The sequence below is a fragment of the Pocillopora damicornis genome, chromosome 1 (assembly GCF_964200805.1).
Source record: "Pocillopora damicornis chromosome 1, jaPocDami1.2, whole genome shotgun sequence".
Classification (NCBI taxonomy): domain Eukaryota; kingdom Metazoa; phylum Cnidaria; class Anthozoa; order Scleractinia; family Pocilloporidae; genus Pocillopora; species Pocillopora damicornis.
The window spans coordinates 628,607-645,758 of NC_142670.1; the positions used below are offsets into that span (position 1 = coordinate 628,607).

Consider the following 17,152-nt stretch of genomic DNA (forward strand, 5'->3'; position numbering starts at 1 on the left):
TACCTAAAGTAAAAAGTTTTAAGCCTACCTCTTTATTCTCACACTGGTTTGATAGCTGGATGCTAATAGATTGCTTATTGAATGAGTGTCGTAAAACTAAAGCCAAAGTCATCACTACGACCAATCAGAAAAAAGGAAAGTACACAGAAGAGCCAATGACAACTCAAGGTAAAAACGAAACTACCAGAAGGGCAGGAAAACACGCGCGGCCAAGTCGTGATTGGTTTTAGTTTTGCTTCTGATTGGTTGAGAAAGAGGTAAAGCAAAACCCATCCATTCCAGGGTTACTTTCGACACTTTGAATATGGCTCCAAAGGACCAAAGATTTTCCAAGTCACAACAAGAAAGACTAATGTTTAAAAAACTTTTTTTTTTATGACACAAGGATAATCTTCACTCAATTACAAGTTCCAGTTTTTCACTCAGCGGCAACAAACCAAATTTTTCAGGCCTCTTTTTATGACTTGCAATTTTGAACTATTGTACCAAACCTCATAGTGATTTCTAAATTTCATATGTCAGTACACAAGAAATGATATATGCAATTCAATTAAATAAAAATCATCGAAACCACCAACCACAACTGCCGTTAACGATTTACATCGATCAAAATCAACACATTCAAATAATATTTTCAGTCTGTAGCGACAATGTATTGAAGACAGCCTATCAAACATTACGTGATGGGCATCCAAATGGCATTTCGTCATTCGTCGCGGACTAATGCCCCGAAAATAAGAAAAGTAATACAGCTTCATAAATTAATTATGGTTGGTTTTTTTTTTAAGGTGGCACACACTTGTAATTCAGTGTGATTCAGAAGTATATTGTTTTCGTTTAAAATCCTTGAACTCTTAAGATCTTACTGTTAACTCTCTCCTCTCTAGCTATTATACATTCCCTTGTAACTTACAAGAATTTAGTATTATATCAAGATACCAACTACCTGTTAAGATGAGAATTCTTGTTATTGATTTGCTGGATAATGTTTGGATATTGCAGAGGGAAGTTACATTTTAATCATTTCTAGTAGATAAAGAGTTAAAAGACTACACTATTGTTGATTATTATTATTACAAATCCATATAAAAACTGGTCCCTAGAGATAATTTCTAATTCTACTGCCTTGAAATTTCCAAAATGTTCTGGGTGGTGGATGAAAGTTTGTACAGCTCGCCGTTATGTCACTCAAAGTCTATTGTCACCTAACACTGCTGCATCAGATTGGGTCACATGACAACCATTCTCCAAAATACGTTAGCTTGCTTTCCCTAGGTCAATTTTCTTTTGCAATGCTCGAGCTGAATGGTAAATCATAGAGTCCACAAGTCCAGCAACTGTGAATAGATAGGAATGTGAGATCAGAAAGGAAAAATAAACAGGAATAATATCATCATCATCATCATCATCATCATCATCATCATCATCATTAGTTATTATTATTATTATTTTAATTGTTATCATCATTAATTTACATTTGTATTTTGCTCAATTGTGCACCATTATTACTATTATTATCATGTCAATTTATTTGTTATTAACATTATTAATGACTACTACTAAATTATGTCATTCCTGTTATTGCTATTATCAGCATTATTACTTATCACCATCATTTATAGATTATTTTAATTGATTAAAATCCTCTATGAATCAAATTTAAAAACTAACATTTAATTGTACTGATAATAATAAAAATGATGCTATATTATAACTATTACTATCTTTGGCATTATTAGTATTATTAATATTATTATTATTATTATTATTATAATTATTATTTTTAAAGTGTTTGTTACACTGTAGTACAACAGTATCTAACTAGGAATATTGCTAACTAACTAACTGGATATTAACAATAACTAACTGGATATTTCACTAACTCCATACCTGTAAAAATACCACCAACTATAGCACAGACTCCAGTCAGAAAATGCATGAAGGATCTGAAGGTAATGGCAGAGAAAAGATAAATCATAGAATTGCTTCACAAACAAAAGCACATGTATAAAAAAACACCCTGACACAGTTCATAAACAAGGCAGCCAATCTCAGGAAACTTTCTGTGTGAAACTAGCACTGTCACCCATAATTTAAATGCTATTTCTACTAAAAATAGCAAGACTAACAAACAAGAAACACCCTAAATCCCAGTTAAGCAAACTAGGAGGTCAAAGACAATGACACCAAAAAATAGAAGTCTTTTGAGGGTAGAAGTTTGACTTAGAGAAATTTAACACATGGGTGTAACACTACAGAACAACTATATAATCCAACAATTTGCGGCCTTACCTTCTGCTCTCTGTGTACTGAACCACCATTGGAGAGAATTCATATAAAACAAAAACACCTATGAAGAGAAGCAGCAGAAAAAGTTGGGTACAACTGTTTTTGGACCCTATTATCCCTAAAGCTAACCCCAGTCTCTACAACGAAAAGTGACTAGGAGTATTGCCACCCCTGAAAGAATTGCTGGGCAATCATAAGAACACCTTCCCCCTTCCCTTCCCAAATTTTTGCGAAAGAAAACTTTGACTCCAAACTGGCTGCAAAACTAAGTGGAACACAGATTTAAACCATACCTGGAAGACCATGTTCACCAGACACCTGTCTTATCACTCTCTTGTGCTTAGTGACTGAGAACTGGTTAGTTCTTACAACCTGCATAGGCATCCCATAAAAGAAACAAAAAAAAAATATTCAAAGACTCAACATACATGTAGCTTACAATATCAACAAGCATTTCCCAGTAGATAGACAATGAAATTAACGAAAATATAACTAAAGTAAAGGAACCTTTCTCCTATCTCCTTTGTAATTAAGACGTTGACTGGTACTAAAACAAGATATTGAGCTGCCTCTCTAGTAAGTCACTCTTGTGTTAATTTTTTTTTTTTTTTAAATCTCTGATCAAAAACTGTTAAAGACTAATTTTGCTCATATTTGTTTGAGGTGGGTAGGTCTGTTACTCTCACCTCGCCATTTAACTTCCGATACATTGTTGGGACAATCTTCACAAAATACTGGTACATGCTTCCAGCTACAGCCATGAACAATGAAAGAGTTCAAAAAATATGTTAATAGTTAGAAGAACCTTTTAAATATCATTAAAAAGCTATGCATTGGCAACAAAAAATAGGCAAGGTTTAGAAGAAGCATTTACTTTAAAATGAATTGTTTGGGATCATTTTAAAAAATAATAAAGAAAAGGAAGAGAAATATTTATGGCAAACTTACAGTCTTCTGCAGAAATATATGTATCATCTAAGGGATGTTTTATTCCAGGGTATTCATGGCCAAATGAAAGGTGGCGAATATGATGAGATAGATTAAACTGAAATGAAAACAAAAGATTTTGATTTCATGTGAATCTCTCGGGAAGAGACCTGTTTCTATGAACAGTTAACACAAAACTTTCTTTTTCTCTTTACAACCAAGTCTAAATTAACTAACGTGAAACTTCAGATTTTTAATAGATGTCTACAGTACAACACATACCTGAGTGGATCCAAATGGCTGTAAATCATGCACTAATGAAAATAATAATAAAAAAATTGTGTCAATATACCAAAGAACAAGTCAGTCAGCATAACTGATTGAGCTAAGTAATCTATGAAATCCTTGTCTGTAGGGTGAAACGCTTAGTCAAAGACAAAAAATGTGCTCTGATAAATGTAACTATGCATGATCATTTAATATCATACAAGGTTAGAAATCAAGGGTACTTAAATTTAGTTTCCATGATGTTCAACTTTCCAAAACGTTTCTGAGCATAAGCCTCAAGTAAATCAAACAAAGGAAGCATATAAATGTAAGTGCACCACTGTTTTCATGTTTTCTTAACACAAAATGTGATTTATGGGGTATTATAAACATAACCTAAATGTTTTATTTTCTTTTCCCTTCTTTTTTCCCCATTTTTTTTTTACTTACAACTCTGTAAATATTCAAAAAACTACAGAAGCACTTTCTGTCCACTTATTTCAATTTCTTTTGGTTGAAAGGTACACCCAGTCTGAGCAGAAAATGTCTAACAATGATTCTGTAAATTATCCTTGAATTTGTTATACTACAATTACGTTATGTATCAGTGTTGTAAATATATCTTTCTGATTTCACAACCAAGTTAAAGTTTTAACAAAAAGTAAACTTTCATGGTTTTAAGTTAGACAGCATTTTCTCAGTTATATATGCCTCAAGTTATAGTTTATAGGTAAATTTTAGAACATAGGTACCTAATTTATCATATTATAATTCAACTTTTAAAGTGTCTAAAGGCATTTAGTTTATCAGTATAAAGCTCTTGGACAGCAGAAGTGTGAGGTGTGCAGTGCATTCATTTCTATGCAGCAAAAGACAGCCCCTTCACCATAGTGCAGTGCTATATAAATCACTGTTTATGCCACTGCCTGTGCTTGCATGAAAAGCCCATGAGGAGGAATTCGATTTGTCTACAGTCTAAATCACCCCATGTAAATGACTGTCTGGCAAGAAATGACTGCCTTGCACTCCAGTTTAGCACGATATAACAGTCTTTTACTTACTATTCAGTTTAATAACATTTCCCCCTGAGCTTAACTTGAGAATGGAGACTGCAAAGTGCAAAAGGGTGTGTGAGAGGTGTGTTAATGAGGCAATGAATAGTGTTAAGTACAAGAATCACACAGATCAATTGATTGGTGTGTAATTGATTTTAAAAAAATTAACAAACATTATTTATTGGTGTTTTAAATGTGTTCACTGATTTTGTACTCAGTAGTAACATTTTAATTTTTTTTTATGTTTATATGCATTAAATTAAATAAATTCTAATGAGTTGTTTAAATTCTAGAAGAGAATAGTAAGTTTGATGTAAATTTACCACGAGCATGTACAATACAGCACAGTGCAGTACAGAAGCAATTGTGTGTATGGTCAAGGTTTAAGTGAATTAATCCTGATTAAATTTATTCTACACAGTTCACAAAGCATACATGTAGATACAAAGAGCTCTCTCCAAAATTCAAGGGAATAGTGACATAATTTTAAACTGGTATCCAAACAATGCAAATTTACCTAACACACAATTAGCACTTCCCATTAGAGACAATAACATTTGCTGTCGTTAACAGGATCAAATGAGTTGATGTTAGCAAATACATGCAATATTGTATGCATTAAGCAGGGAGAACAAAGTCTGCAGTATCCACATCTTTGCCTGAACTTCAAAGACACCATTGTGACTGCCAGTTGAACTCTAATTGTGGTTACATTTTGTTCTTTAGACAAAGTAACAAAAAAATAAAAGTTCTTTTGCCTGGCTACAAACTCAACTACCCCCACATGCCAGGTTTTTTTTTACCCTCTGAGTAAATTGTGTGCCAATGACTTCATTGTTATAGACAATAATTATTCTAAGCCTCTCAAGCTACTGTACCATGAAAACACAAGTTTTAAATTAATCATGCACCTCTCTGCTCAGACTGAGCATACCATGTACATTTTAGTTTTCTGTAGCAAAAAAACTTTTTGACTTTGACTTTAGTATGTAGGTCAAATTCCTATGTCATGCTATTTCCATGGCAACCACCTATTAGTATACTATTTGCTAAGATTCTTGCAGCTTCATAGCTGCCAGTGAAACTCTGGCTGATCCTTGAGGGATCAGAATGATGAGAATCGCTAAAAAAATGACGAATTTCCACACCTTGATCAGTTCTTAAAATATCTTTGCAGTTTTGGTGCAATATCAAACAAATAGGTGATTAAATGTATGAGTTGATAAGGGGACACTGACGTAGAAATTTGTTTTCTTCTTTTGAGAGAATTGCCTTTAAGATCTTGATAGTTTAGGGATTAAATTGACCCCTTTTAACAAAAGGTTTATCCTGTTAACCAAAATTTCATTTATATATCATTCGTAATTAACTTTGTGCTGTTATGACCTATTCATTTTTATTCTGTTTTCTCATTTACATTTATTAATTTATGCATTTTATTTATCCACTAATTTATCTATTTCATTTCTTTACTCATTCATCCATTTGTTTTTTTATAAATGGTTTACCAGTAGTAATAGCTTCCAAAGTTAGGTACAGTTTCAGTTCAGTTCAGTTCAGCTCAGTTTAGAAATTAAAAAAAAATCACAGATAATCCTTTCAGTTCACCCTACCATGAACATGATGTTGTTGAAAACTCTTTCCAGGGGCGAAGTGAAAGTTCCCAGCCACCTATGACAGTTGAAATTACCACAAACTGAGCAATACTGAATGAACAGCATTTCTGGACAATAAAGGAAATTTGAATGTATAACATTGTGTGGAAAGGAATACTCCAACTTCATATTCAATTAAAATTCATAACAAACCTTGTTAACTTCCAGATGACCAGTCACTAAACAGCCTTCATTTTTCTGCTCTTGAAGTTTGTCTTTCCAACCTTCCCTGAGACACTGAAGTTAAAGTTGCAAGAATTGCAGTTTTAATACTTTTGCATAAAAAATGACTAAAATAAGAGAAAAGATTACAGATTAAGAACATAAAAGGCTTAAGGAACAGAAGGACTCAAGCTGGGAATGTTTCATTTGGAGACATCACCTGTTTGATGTTATCTATTTCTGATAACGCCCATCCTTTCCTTCTGTAGGCTTCCCTCACATCTTCGCATGTATTACAGCAAGTCTTTCCAGCTGTCTCTGCACCATAACAAGATTCACATCTGTTGGGATCAAGCTGTAAAGGAAATAATCATGTGGTGAATTAAGTAACAGTCTGGAGTTTCACTTCATCTAAGATTACATGTGTAAGAACCCAACTGTGATGTTGTGAGAACAAAAAAAAACTTTTCAGATCAGATCTGTGGTGAATTAAACAACAGTCTGGAGTTTCACTTCATCTAAGATTACATGTGTAAGAACCCAACTGTAATGTTATAAGAACGAAAAAAACTTTCCAGATCTGATCTGTGGTGAATTAAGCAACAGTCTGAAGTTTCACTTCCTCTAAGATTACATGTGTAAGAACCCAACTGTGATGTTACAAGAAGAAAAAAAGCTTTTCAGATCAGATCCTCTAACTGATAATTATTTTTCTTTATTCTCAACACTTGTCTGTTTGTTGTTGTATTGATTTGGTAAGGAGAAATTCTACCTTGGTCACTCATGGGAGTTAAAGGATTAACTCACCTCAAGTAACTCTTTGGCCTCATGGCTCTTATCACCTAGATCTGTTTAGGAGAGAGAAAAAATAAATTGATTAATGTATAGATCTTGTACTACAGTTTGATGCAAATTTATTTACCAACCTCCTTTTTCCGCATTTTCGTCAATAGGTTTTCCATCCAAATCCACTCTTGTTTTAAATATACTATGCATTACATCAATCTGTGTGCAAAATAAATAACTATTACATACACCACTGCTCTAAACATTGATAATAATGTAAATAGTATAATTATAATAAACCCTTTACATCCTAACATCAGTATGAATATTCTCCATACTGTTCTCTATACATTTCCCAAATTACTGACAAGGAGAATTTGTAAAACAGATAAGAGTTTGTATGGTCAGTGATCATTTCTGTTACTCTTGTGACCTCCACATTTGATTCCAGTATAATATTCTAAGGAGAAATTAGATGCTAGTCGCTCAAAGGAATTAAAGTGTTCATTAATTTTAATATAGTTTTCAAATCAATTCACACAATACCTGTTGCTCGCCAGATACATCCATGGCATCTATACTTAAATCTGAAATAAAATCAGACATGAATAAGTTTCACATACTGGTGTAGTTTTTAAAGTTGGCTAGTTTTCGTTCTGAAACAATACAAGTCTTTAAATTCATAGGTTATAATAACTTGATCACAGCTTTGAACAAGGCCTTTACCGCAATTGATACATATATTGCTGATCATTGTAAATTTCCTATCCAGCCATCACGATAAAGTCTTCTTTTAAAGGAGAACACAGTGTAATCCTGCAACACCTACTTCTGATACTGAATTATGTGTTTCCCCCCATGAATAAAATATGACCACAGGTTACTAACTTATAGCCTAATTCCTTGGGTAAGTATTTCTTTCAATACTTCCATACACTTCTCCCAACCACCATTGGTGGATCAAGAGTGGGAAGACTGTAAAATGCATCCACACGCAAAACAAAAATCACCTGTCAAATTTTGACTTCTGCTATATCTGGTGCACACCATACAAATATTATTCCCAACAGTTCAAGTATTAGTCCTTTGTCAATGCTCTGACAAAGGACAAATGTTCGAATTGTCAGTTTTAAAAACTCTTTATGGTGGCCGATTTACATTACCAACTCAGCTGATAAAACCAAATCAACTCTAAACCCTTTAATTAACTCCCAAGATCTCACTAATTTTTCTCCTTACTGTCTGCTATACAGTTCTTCTGATATTAGTTTGAGAATTTGGTATTGGATCAACTTATAATTTCCTAATTGATAATTGTCTTTATTCTCGTCACTTGTCTGCTTGATATTGTATTTATATTGTAAGGAGAAATTCTGTCTTGGTCACTCATGGGAGTTAAAGGGTTAATATCCCCTGGGATGTAGCTTCACAGCTTCTTTAGAAAATCATCCTTTTTAAAAAAATATTAAACTCTTTTATCCTATATGTCAGTTGTCTACAACAAAATTAAAACTGAAAAAAGTACTTACAAACACAGGGTAATTTTGAGAAAATGATATCTACATTAATTCTAAGCTTTTCTCCACGGGCAGTATCAACATATAGTTCTGGTGTAACCTGCAAATTAATTATTTCAAAAATTTGTCAGTTGATGAAATCACATCTTTGGCTTGAAAAAGACTAAAGAGTTTGGCTCATAAAAGACTTAGAAAAGGAAATTTCTTACATTTAAAGCCATAAGTAACTTAATATAAAATATTCTGTCATTAATAAATCTCTTACCTCTGTTGATAAGTAAAAACTTAATTCTGATACAAAGAGAAGGAACATCAGCAATCCACTAACCAATGTCACTGAGGAGGAATCAAAAGAGAAATGTAATAATAAAAATAATAATAAAAATAATAATAATAATAATAACGGTAATTTAGCATTGGACATTCTACTGCATGGCTCTACTTGTCCACTGTTTCCAGGTCAAACTGAAATTTGGATGTTGGTTTTCGTGGAGGGCAGAAACCAGAGGACACAGAAAGAGGTTTTACACTACCACAGGCACCAACCCAGAGCACACTTTGTGGTAATACTAGACAATATTTAAAACATAACATAGGAATTATTATGTAAAGGCCTTAAATTCAAGTTTAATATGCAGGACTCCTGGCTCTTTTTTCTATATATCTCCATTATCTAAGAGGTTGTTGTTGTATGATGTAGATAATTATTTCAGGCCCCCCTCAACACATGGACGCATTTGATTGGATAAACCAACTGTCAGAAAACCTGACCGTCGGATACGCGGATAGGAGGTGAAACGAAGACATGGGTCAGTCAATCGACACGTTTGTCACTAATTACTGCCTAAAAGTGGCTTAAAGACTTGATTTAAGATCCTGGACACTGGCTAGCCGTATAAACATTATATTTTTACGATTATCATAAAATGATTACACATGCATCCTTCATGGTTACCGTAGAAATCGCCACGTAACAAAGTGCATAACTAACTTTGCAAAGATTTTCCCACACATACACATAAAATAGTTTACATTTTAACTACCAGCTATTTTGATGATTTCAATAACCCAACCAGATTAAAACACATATCATTTGTCTTTCACTTAGCGGCAGTATGTGACTAATTTTACCTCAACTAAATCCTATTTAAAGTTACAAGCTTCGTAGCATACCTGCCGCTCCACCGAAAGTTTTCACTCGAAAATCTTCGAGCGTCTTGGGGTATGCGTCGAACTTCTTTAACGTGCTTACTATATCCTTTGATTGCATCTTGCTGCTTCAATTCCTGTGGAAAATTCTACTAGTTTTACGTACTTTTATCCATTAATTCTTGGGCCGACAGGGAAATGAAAATTTCGCTTAGAGGGACTCGGTTGAACACGCATGCGTACCATGTTTCAGTTCCGTGTCAAACCATCGCCTGAGTCCTCCCTACTGAAATCCTGCCTTGCCTCCATGGAAGATGGCTGATTTAATTATTATGAAGACGAAATTTGGTTTCAGGTTTACTTCCTTCGAATTTTGGTAAATTTCTCAGCTTTTCATTGAGCACGAAATTTAGAGCTTGCTGCGGATTTATTATATTATCAAAATATTTCTGACGCTTTTGGAGGTTTAGTTGCATTGCTTCGAAAATTAGTACCAAAAAATTGTCTATGGGGGTCATTTACTCCCCCTACCTTTATTTTATTCCGCTGTGCAATCGACTGTGTACGAATCACTGATCAATTTCGTTTCCAGAGTCCTTGTTTCCTTGATCAGTCGTCAGGAACGGACGACTCTGTGCGCTACAGCGGCCGTTCCGCTGGATAAGGTTAACGTAAGATCTGGTAATAAGATTGATCAGCAACAGATTTTCTCCGTCCTGCACAATTTCAACGTGCGTGTGCTAAACATGAAGCAAATGATGATGAAGAGCACGCAATAGTTTGCGCACGCTGCGCCCGTGATCTATGACCTCATTTCCAGGTCCTATCACTTTCTCCTTCGAGGCATGAGGAGAGGACCTTGGGAAAGAGGTTGGGGGATATCCTCTCGTTGACGTCAGAAATCAATTATGAATCTTATTGGTTAATACAAGCGCGCGCAAATTTCTAGTTTGTGACATCACGACGAGAGAGATTAGTCGTTGGGCAGAAGAGAGTCTTGTTGACGACTGTTTGAAGATGCTCAACCTTTTTGGAAGGGACAGGTATATTTAACTCGCAGAGTGGGTAGGGAAATAAGAAAGTGCTGTTAGCTGACGAAGAAGGTAAATCCTCTCAATTGAAAGAGTTATTTTAGCCATTGCTTTTCGTGGATTTTACGTCGTGGCGAAAACTTAGGTTTCCCTTTTGTCAACGTTGTATGCACTTGTTATTGCGTGGAAAAACTTCCTTCTTGAGTTATGATTACACCTTTCTGGCAATTCCTGGATAATTGCAAGTGCTCAGCTATGAGAAACCTATGTTGCACATCTGCGAGTTCAGGTTTGAATTTCAGAATTTATTTGTATTATCGCATTTTATTAACAACTATTATTCTTAAAACAAATTTCAAATTCACGAGAAAAATCTTTTGCAGACATGTTTCGACATGACTCATGCCATCATCAATTTAGTGCGTTGTATCCGTTGAGTTTGTTTTTAAATGTTATATGCAAAAACGTTACATTAGTTTAAATAAATAATCGTGTGCGCAAATGTAATACTTTGAAGGTCAATTCACGTGAACAAACAATTAAAATTCTCCTCCGGGAGGATAAAGTACCTTTTTCTTTGGACTACTGAAATATAACACTGGACTGACGAACAACTCCTACCTTGTTTTTTCCCAATTATACCAACGGCCAAACAGAACAAGAGACATATCACAAGAAGTGAATGAGATTATAGAGTTCAAACATTGCCCGAAGCGCGGGAAACGTGAGTGACCGGGCACCGATTGATTTAGGTTTTACATCTGATTGGTTAAGAGAATGGCGTGAGTTTTTTTTAACCAATCACAGAGCGTAGTGAAGTAAAGCGAAACCAACGCAATTGAATATTGTGTAGACACGAACTACAGCTAATGACAGTCAGTTGTGTGTCCAAGATGGCTTCTTTTTTTGAAGAAAAGCCTTGATTCCTTCCTGCCCATCACGAAGCTTCAGGTTCTCAACCATCACTGCCTCCGCCTCTCTGAAAAGCAACAAAAATTAACAGCTACGTGAATATAGGAAAAAAAAAAAAAAAAGCTGACTCTAAATTCAGTTTTAAGCCTCACTAGGGTCATTTTCTCCTTTTAAGATTATTTAACTTCTAGTTCTAGACAGTAAAATGAAAAGCGCTCCTGTACACATAATCATTTGGTATAGTAAGTTAGTGTTACTCCCTCCTCTAACAAGATACAAATCTGAAGCGATTGACGTCTTGTTCATTTGCGTTTTCCCGCTCTTCGGCAGTGATTCGCTTTCAATTCGAGATCTTATTGATTTATGGTGATATTTTCCTTTCTTCTCGTTGGCAATATTGGAAATACATGGTTTCGTTTTGACAAAACTCATTTGAGAGGCGCTCTAAACTGGAATTATTCAATGAAGTTGCAGCAACATAAATAGATTCTAGACGTTCAAAATGTAAGTATTACAAATCTTAGTGGGCCTCGTAGCTAAAAAACCCCAAACAGTAGTTTCAACCGACCAAGCACCACATTTTCGCGTGAAATTTTGAGAAGATTTCTGTCATTCTTAGCTAAAACTCACACATAAGCTTGATCCCGTCCTCTCATGGTTTGTGAGTAGAAACATGACTTTCCCATAGCTACAACAGGCTGACTTAATGAAGCAATCTTTGTAGCAATCGCATTGACTTCTTCTTCTAGTTTTTCCTCAGGTACAACCTTGCTAAGGAGGCCAGACTTAAGAGCATCTGTTAAATTGGGAAATAACACAATATGGTTGTTAGTTTGATATGATCCTGCATTCCATCAGTAGACTGAGCTGTTGGTGTGACTAGCCGTCAGCCGCAAAATAGATACGTTCTTACTGAAGGGGGGGGGGGGTAGGCATAAGGGGGGGAGATGTTCACATTGCAGGGATCTAAACCATGTTATCCTAACCCTTCTCTCTCGATACACCAAGTGAAGAAGAACTAAATAGAGATACAACTGTCACTTAAAAATCCTAAAATATCTCTAGCCAGGAAAAATGTCTTTACCATCTGCACTAATAGGGTTGCCAGTAAATAACATTTCTAATGCCACTTTTCTGGGTACAGCACGAGCCAAAGCAACTCCAGGAGTAGAACAAAATAACCCAATGTTGACACTAAAAAGTGAAAAACAACAACCAAACAACAAAATAAAACAATGTAATGATTTATAAAGGCTTTCAAAAACTATGAATTCTTAGACTTATGAGATTTCTGCAAGCCTTGCTATTCATGCTGATTTCATGTACAAGCAATGTAGGTTAATAGATGAAGATGGACAATGTAGACATAGTCTTGTAGCCTTTGCATGCAGTTCTTGGTTTTCCTTGATCATGAAGGCACCTCAAGCAAATTGAGGTATTCATATAGTTTATGGAATACACTCCAAGCTGTGACCATTTTGGTTACCATGGTGAGTATAAAACTATATTGGACATGAAGATTTTAGATATATGAAAATTCACATATTTGCACTGCGGTGGAAAGATGAAATTAGAAGACCCTCGCAGCTAAGAACACTACTGAAACTAGTAGTTGTAAGTAGGACCTGAAAAAAAATTTCAGGCCCGTACGGGATTTGAACCCATGACCTCTGCGATACTGGTGCAGCGCTCTACCAATTGAGCTAACAAGCCAACTGGGAGCTGGTCAATGAATTGGGTACAAATAAACATCCGAGTGAATGAAGATTTTAGATATACGAAAATTCACATATTTGCACTGCTGTGGACATTGGATAATGGACATTGGATATTGGATATTGGACATTTCAAATTTGGTGACCTGCCTTCAAATAGGTCAAGTAACAGGTTGTAATAATTATATTTCTTAGTGTTTGTGGTCTTTTATTAAGAATGTTCATAAAATATAATTACATAATGCTCCTTTTTTTTTTAATTTGCCTTTGTCTCTTTAGTTACATGTATCTGGCTTCAAGCCATAAAATGTCTGGCTAACCTCCAAAAATGATTGGCAGCCATACTGTTTATTTCATGAACAAGTGGTGTTTTCTACAATTTTTCTACAGTTTTCTATATTGTAAAAAGTGTCTCTCCTCCTTGAAGTCTTGTTTTTCTGTGCATACTCACCCTGGTGTAGCAAATTGTGAATTAGAGGAGGCCACTGCAATATCACAACTGGCTACTAATTGGCATCCTGCGGCAGTTGCAAGTCCTGTAAATTATATACAAAATGAACCTTCAATAAATTACAAAAAACAACTCTGTGAAAGCTGTAGAGCGAAAAGACTAATGACCATGGAGGCATATATGCATTTATTTTGTCTTTAGTTAATCAACCATTTTCTTGGCATGATCAACCACAATTCTGTAAGGTTCCTCTTACTCATACAGAGTACTATACAGTTGGTTCAGAGCAACCTTATTGTTTTGATGATCTAACCCTTTAAGTCCCACTGGTGACCAAGACAGAATTTCTCCTTACACTATCAGCACTATAAAAAGCAGACAAGTAATGAGAATAAAGAATTATATCAATTAGGGCATTGTTGGTTGATCCAATTTTAAATTCTCCAAACTAACATAACATAAATTGTATGGCAGACTGTAGGGAGAATCACTAATGGATTCTTGGGAGTTAAAGGGTTAAAGTGGCTCTGAACCCATGGCCCTTCCTTTACTGTATGCAATCACCAAAGAATTGTGCAAGAAATAAAGAGAGCACATTGACTAGGAAACAAAAACTTTCTTGCCAATATTCCTGCCCATAGATGTCAAAATGCACTGGCATTCATGTGAATTCCTATACCTACCATTCACTTGTGCTATGACAGGAACAGAAATATCCTGAAATATTTGAATTAAATTTTTAAAAAAAATAAATTTGTGTTTTATTGTTTAGAGGTTCTAAACTAATTATTTTTGTTTTCTTTTCAGTAAATTTTCAACAATTTCTCTGTGTGTTACTACAGAAATGACAGAAATTTAGTAACAATTGATGCTATCAGGCATAGTAGATCAACCTTTTCTTCCCAACCTCAATATGCATATTCTCCATACTGTTCTCTGTTCATTTCCTAAGGTACTGACAAAGAGAATTTGTTTGACAATCAAGAGTTTCTTTGGTTGGCAATCATTTCCTTTACACTTGTGATGTTAATGTGAGATGAAGGGGTGATATTGTAAGGAAAAATTAGATGTTAGCCACTCTTAGAGCTTTAGGGAATAAAAGAAAAACTGAGTACATTAAATTACACACCTGAACAAGTGTCATGACTTCAGTGCAACAATGAAAGATTTGGGCATGATGGTCAGTTCCTTCTTCTGTCTGCAATTTGTAATAGAAAAAATTCTCATTCAGTGCTCAATACACTTTGCAGGCCAGTTTGAATATTTTAAAACTACTTCTGAGGACTAGATTTGTAGTGATAATTGTCTTAAAAATTTTTTGAAAGGGTAGCCTGCTCCTGCAAAACATATCTTAAATGAACATTTTTTTAACACCAAAAGAACTTGTAAGGTGATGATCAACTACAAATTGTTGATGGCGAAAGAACCTAAGAAGCAAATTTAGCTTTTTAAAGCGCACCAAAGCAGTTTATATACCATTGATCACCAACTTCAAGTCCTCTGCCAAACCAACACAGTTCAGCAACCTAGTCATTTTGCTACAAGAACTGTGGCCTTACCAGTTCTTTAAGGTCATGTCCAGAGGAAAAAACACCTCCATTTGCAGACAAGACAATAACTCTAAGTTCAGAGTCTACATTTTGAAGTAGGTTTGACTTAATTGCATCCAGCATTTTCAAGGAAAGGGCATTCCTGAAGGGAAAAAAGGCACACTATTATTAATAGTAATAAATTAATAACAATTTTTCACATGGCTTCAGCATCCGCACAATGTTCCCAGCCAAACAAACAGTTTCTTTCACGTGCAAGCACTCATGAGTTTCATTCCTCTAGTTTTAGGGTAATGATTGAAGGACTTTGTGTAGTTATTACCACTCATTCAATGGTTCCATATGACTTGGCAAAGCGTGTAAGAAAGTAACACGAAATCTGCAGCCTCAAAGTGATTGCCACAGTAACAATTATGAGTTACTGCTTTACCTTCGTTTTGGATTGTTTAGTACAATTCTCCTTATGCCATCTTCTTGACTGCAAATCGTGAGACTCTCATCTTTTGTTTGACTCAGAAACCTCTTGCTTAACTGAAGAGCAGCCAGAGAGTCATATCAAAAGTCAAATAGTAAGCTTAAGATTTTTATTGCGTGACAGCTGATAACGGCTAAACAAATTAACAATCATGCATAGAAATCAATGGCAAGTAATCAAATTTATTTAGTTTACTATCTACAAGATTCTACAAAATAACAGATTTATGTTCTCATTTTATATTTTTCTTAACAGCACATTTTTAGAATACTCAGCTAACTAACTATCTACAAGGGGTTATATTATACGCTGAATTGTACATTGTATTTTGATTGGTTCACAACTATGATCTCTCGGAGGACAGACGCACGAAAGGCATGTTTATGAGAAGCACTCCTATGAAGTGCGGTCTAGAACAGATATAATTACCTGGGCAGTCAGAGATCTCTTAAAAGGAACACGTCTACAGGCCGATTGCAACATTTTATTCGTGTCGAAGGCGACTTATAATGAGTGTCATGTAAGCCTCATGGTATGTCCACACGGAGAAGATGGCGGATATTCTGATATAGTCAGGTGAAATTGTTGCGTGGGACTAGGGCTGGGAAGGAAAAGGACCTCGGGGCCATTTCTCGAAGGTACCAGTACCTTAACGGGCCGGTAAAGCTGTTCTGTTAACGGTCTTGGTATAGTTTCGAAAAGAAGTAAGTCTAATTTACTTTTAAACAAATTTTCATAAAATTCAGGGCCGTGCAAGGAAAGATCCATTTTCATATTTTCTGCAAGGAATGGTAGAACATATAGCAGCAGCCGAGCATTCAACAGTATACTAAACAAAATTCACAAAATTGCCATCTCCGAGGTGAACTGGGACGACTCAATTGATTACCAAGGGACATGATAATTATTTTATCCTGTAACTTGGAAATGACCGTTGAACGGTCGAGGCATCGTTACTTTTTAACGTTATTTGCTCAGTTCCATGTTAAAACAGACAACCTTTATTCGAAGAGACATTGGCAAAGTGAAGAAAATTGTTACGCAAACGCGTCGACGGGTGGTCGTTGTTAGAGCTGTTTTTCAGCTGCTGTTTTCAGCTGAGAACGCCGGCCATTGGTTCGGTGGCCAATTGTTGGCGTGTCCAAATGTTTCGACATCCAAGACTCGCATTTGATAGGCTATCTGTGAGTTTCTTTGACTATTGACCAATC

General features: G+C 35.3%; 2 protein-coding genes across 3 annotated transcripts; both read right to left on the bottom strand.

Moving 5' to 3' along the window:
- Positions 1-355: 355 nt before the first annotated feature.
- On the bottom strand, positions 356-10,625 carry LOC113669433 (endoplasmic reticulum-Golgi intermediate compartment protein 3). 2 transcript variants are annotated; one of them, XM_089206531.1, is made up of 17 exons: positions 9,832-10,546; positions 8,924-8,994; positions 8,671-8,758; positions 7,688-7,728; positions 7,282-7,360; positions 7,163-7,203; positions 6,576-6,710; positions 6,347-6,430; positions 6,152-6,209; positions 4,545-4,592; positions 3,499-3,530; positions 3,238-3,334; positions 2,976-3,040; positions 2,583-2,661; positions 2,293-2,350; positions 1,891-1,946; positions 356-1,337 (listed from the first exon to the last, which is right to left on the bottom strand). In XM_089206531.1, exons 1-17 carry the CDS (start codon positions 9,926-9,928, stop codon positions 1,258-1,260), a joined length of 1,209 nt encoding a protein of 402 aa, XP_089062657.1. In that variant the 5' UTR covers positions 9,929-10,546; the 3' UTR covers positions 356-1,257. The 2 variants fall into 2 exon arrangements, with proteins under 2 accessions (XP_089062657.1, XP_089062661.1); XM_089206535.1 differs by lacking the exon at positions 4,545-4,592 and having other exon boundaries at positions 9,832-10,625.
- A 497-nt stretch (positions 10,626-11,122) lies between these two features.
- Positions 11,123-16,506, bottom strand: LOC113669459 (enoyl-CoA hydratase domain-containing protein 3, mitochondrial). Its single transcript, XM_027185492.2, has 9 exons — positions 16,371-16,506; positions 15,897-15,997; positions 15,476-15,608; positions 15,046-15,114; positions 14,600-14,633; positions 13,917-14,001; positions 12,835-12,944; positions 12,381-12,546; positions 11,123-11,817 (listed from the first exon to the last, which is right to left on the bottom strand). Exons 1-9 carry the CDS (start codon positions 16,422-16,424, stop codon positions 11,715-11,717), a joined length of 855 nt encoding a protein of 284 aa, XP_027041293.2. The 5' UTR covers positions 16,425-16,506; the 3' UTR covers positions 11,123-11,714.
- Positions 16,507-17,152: the final 646 nt, after the last annotated feature.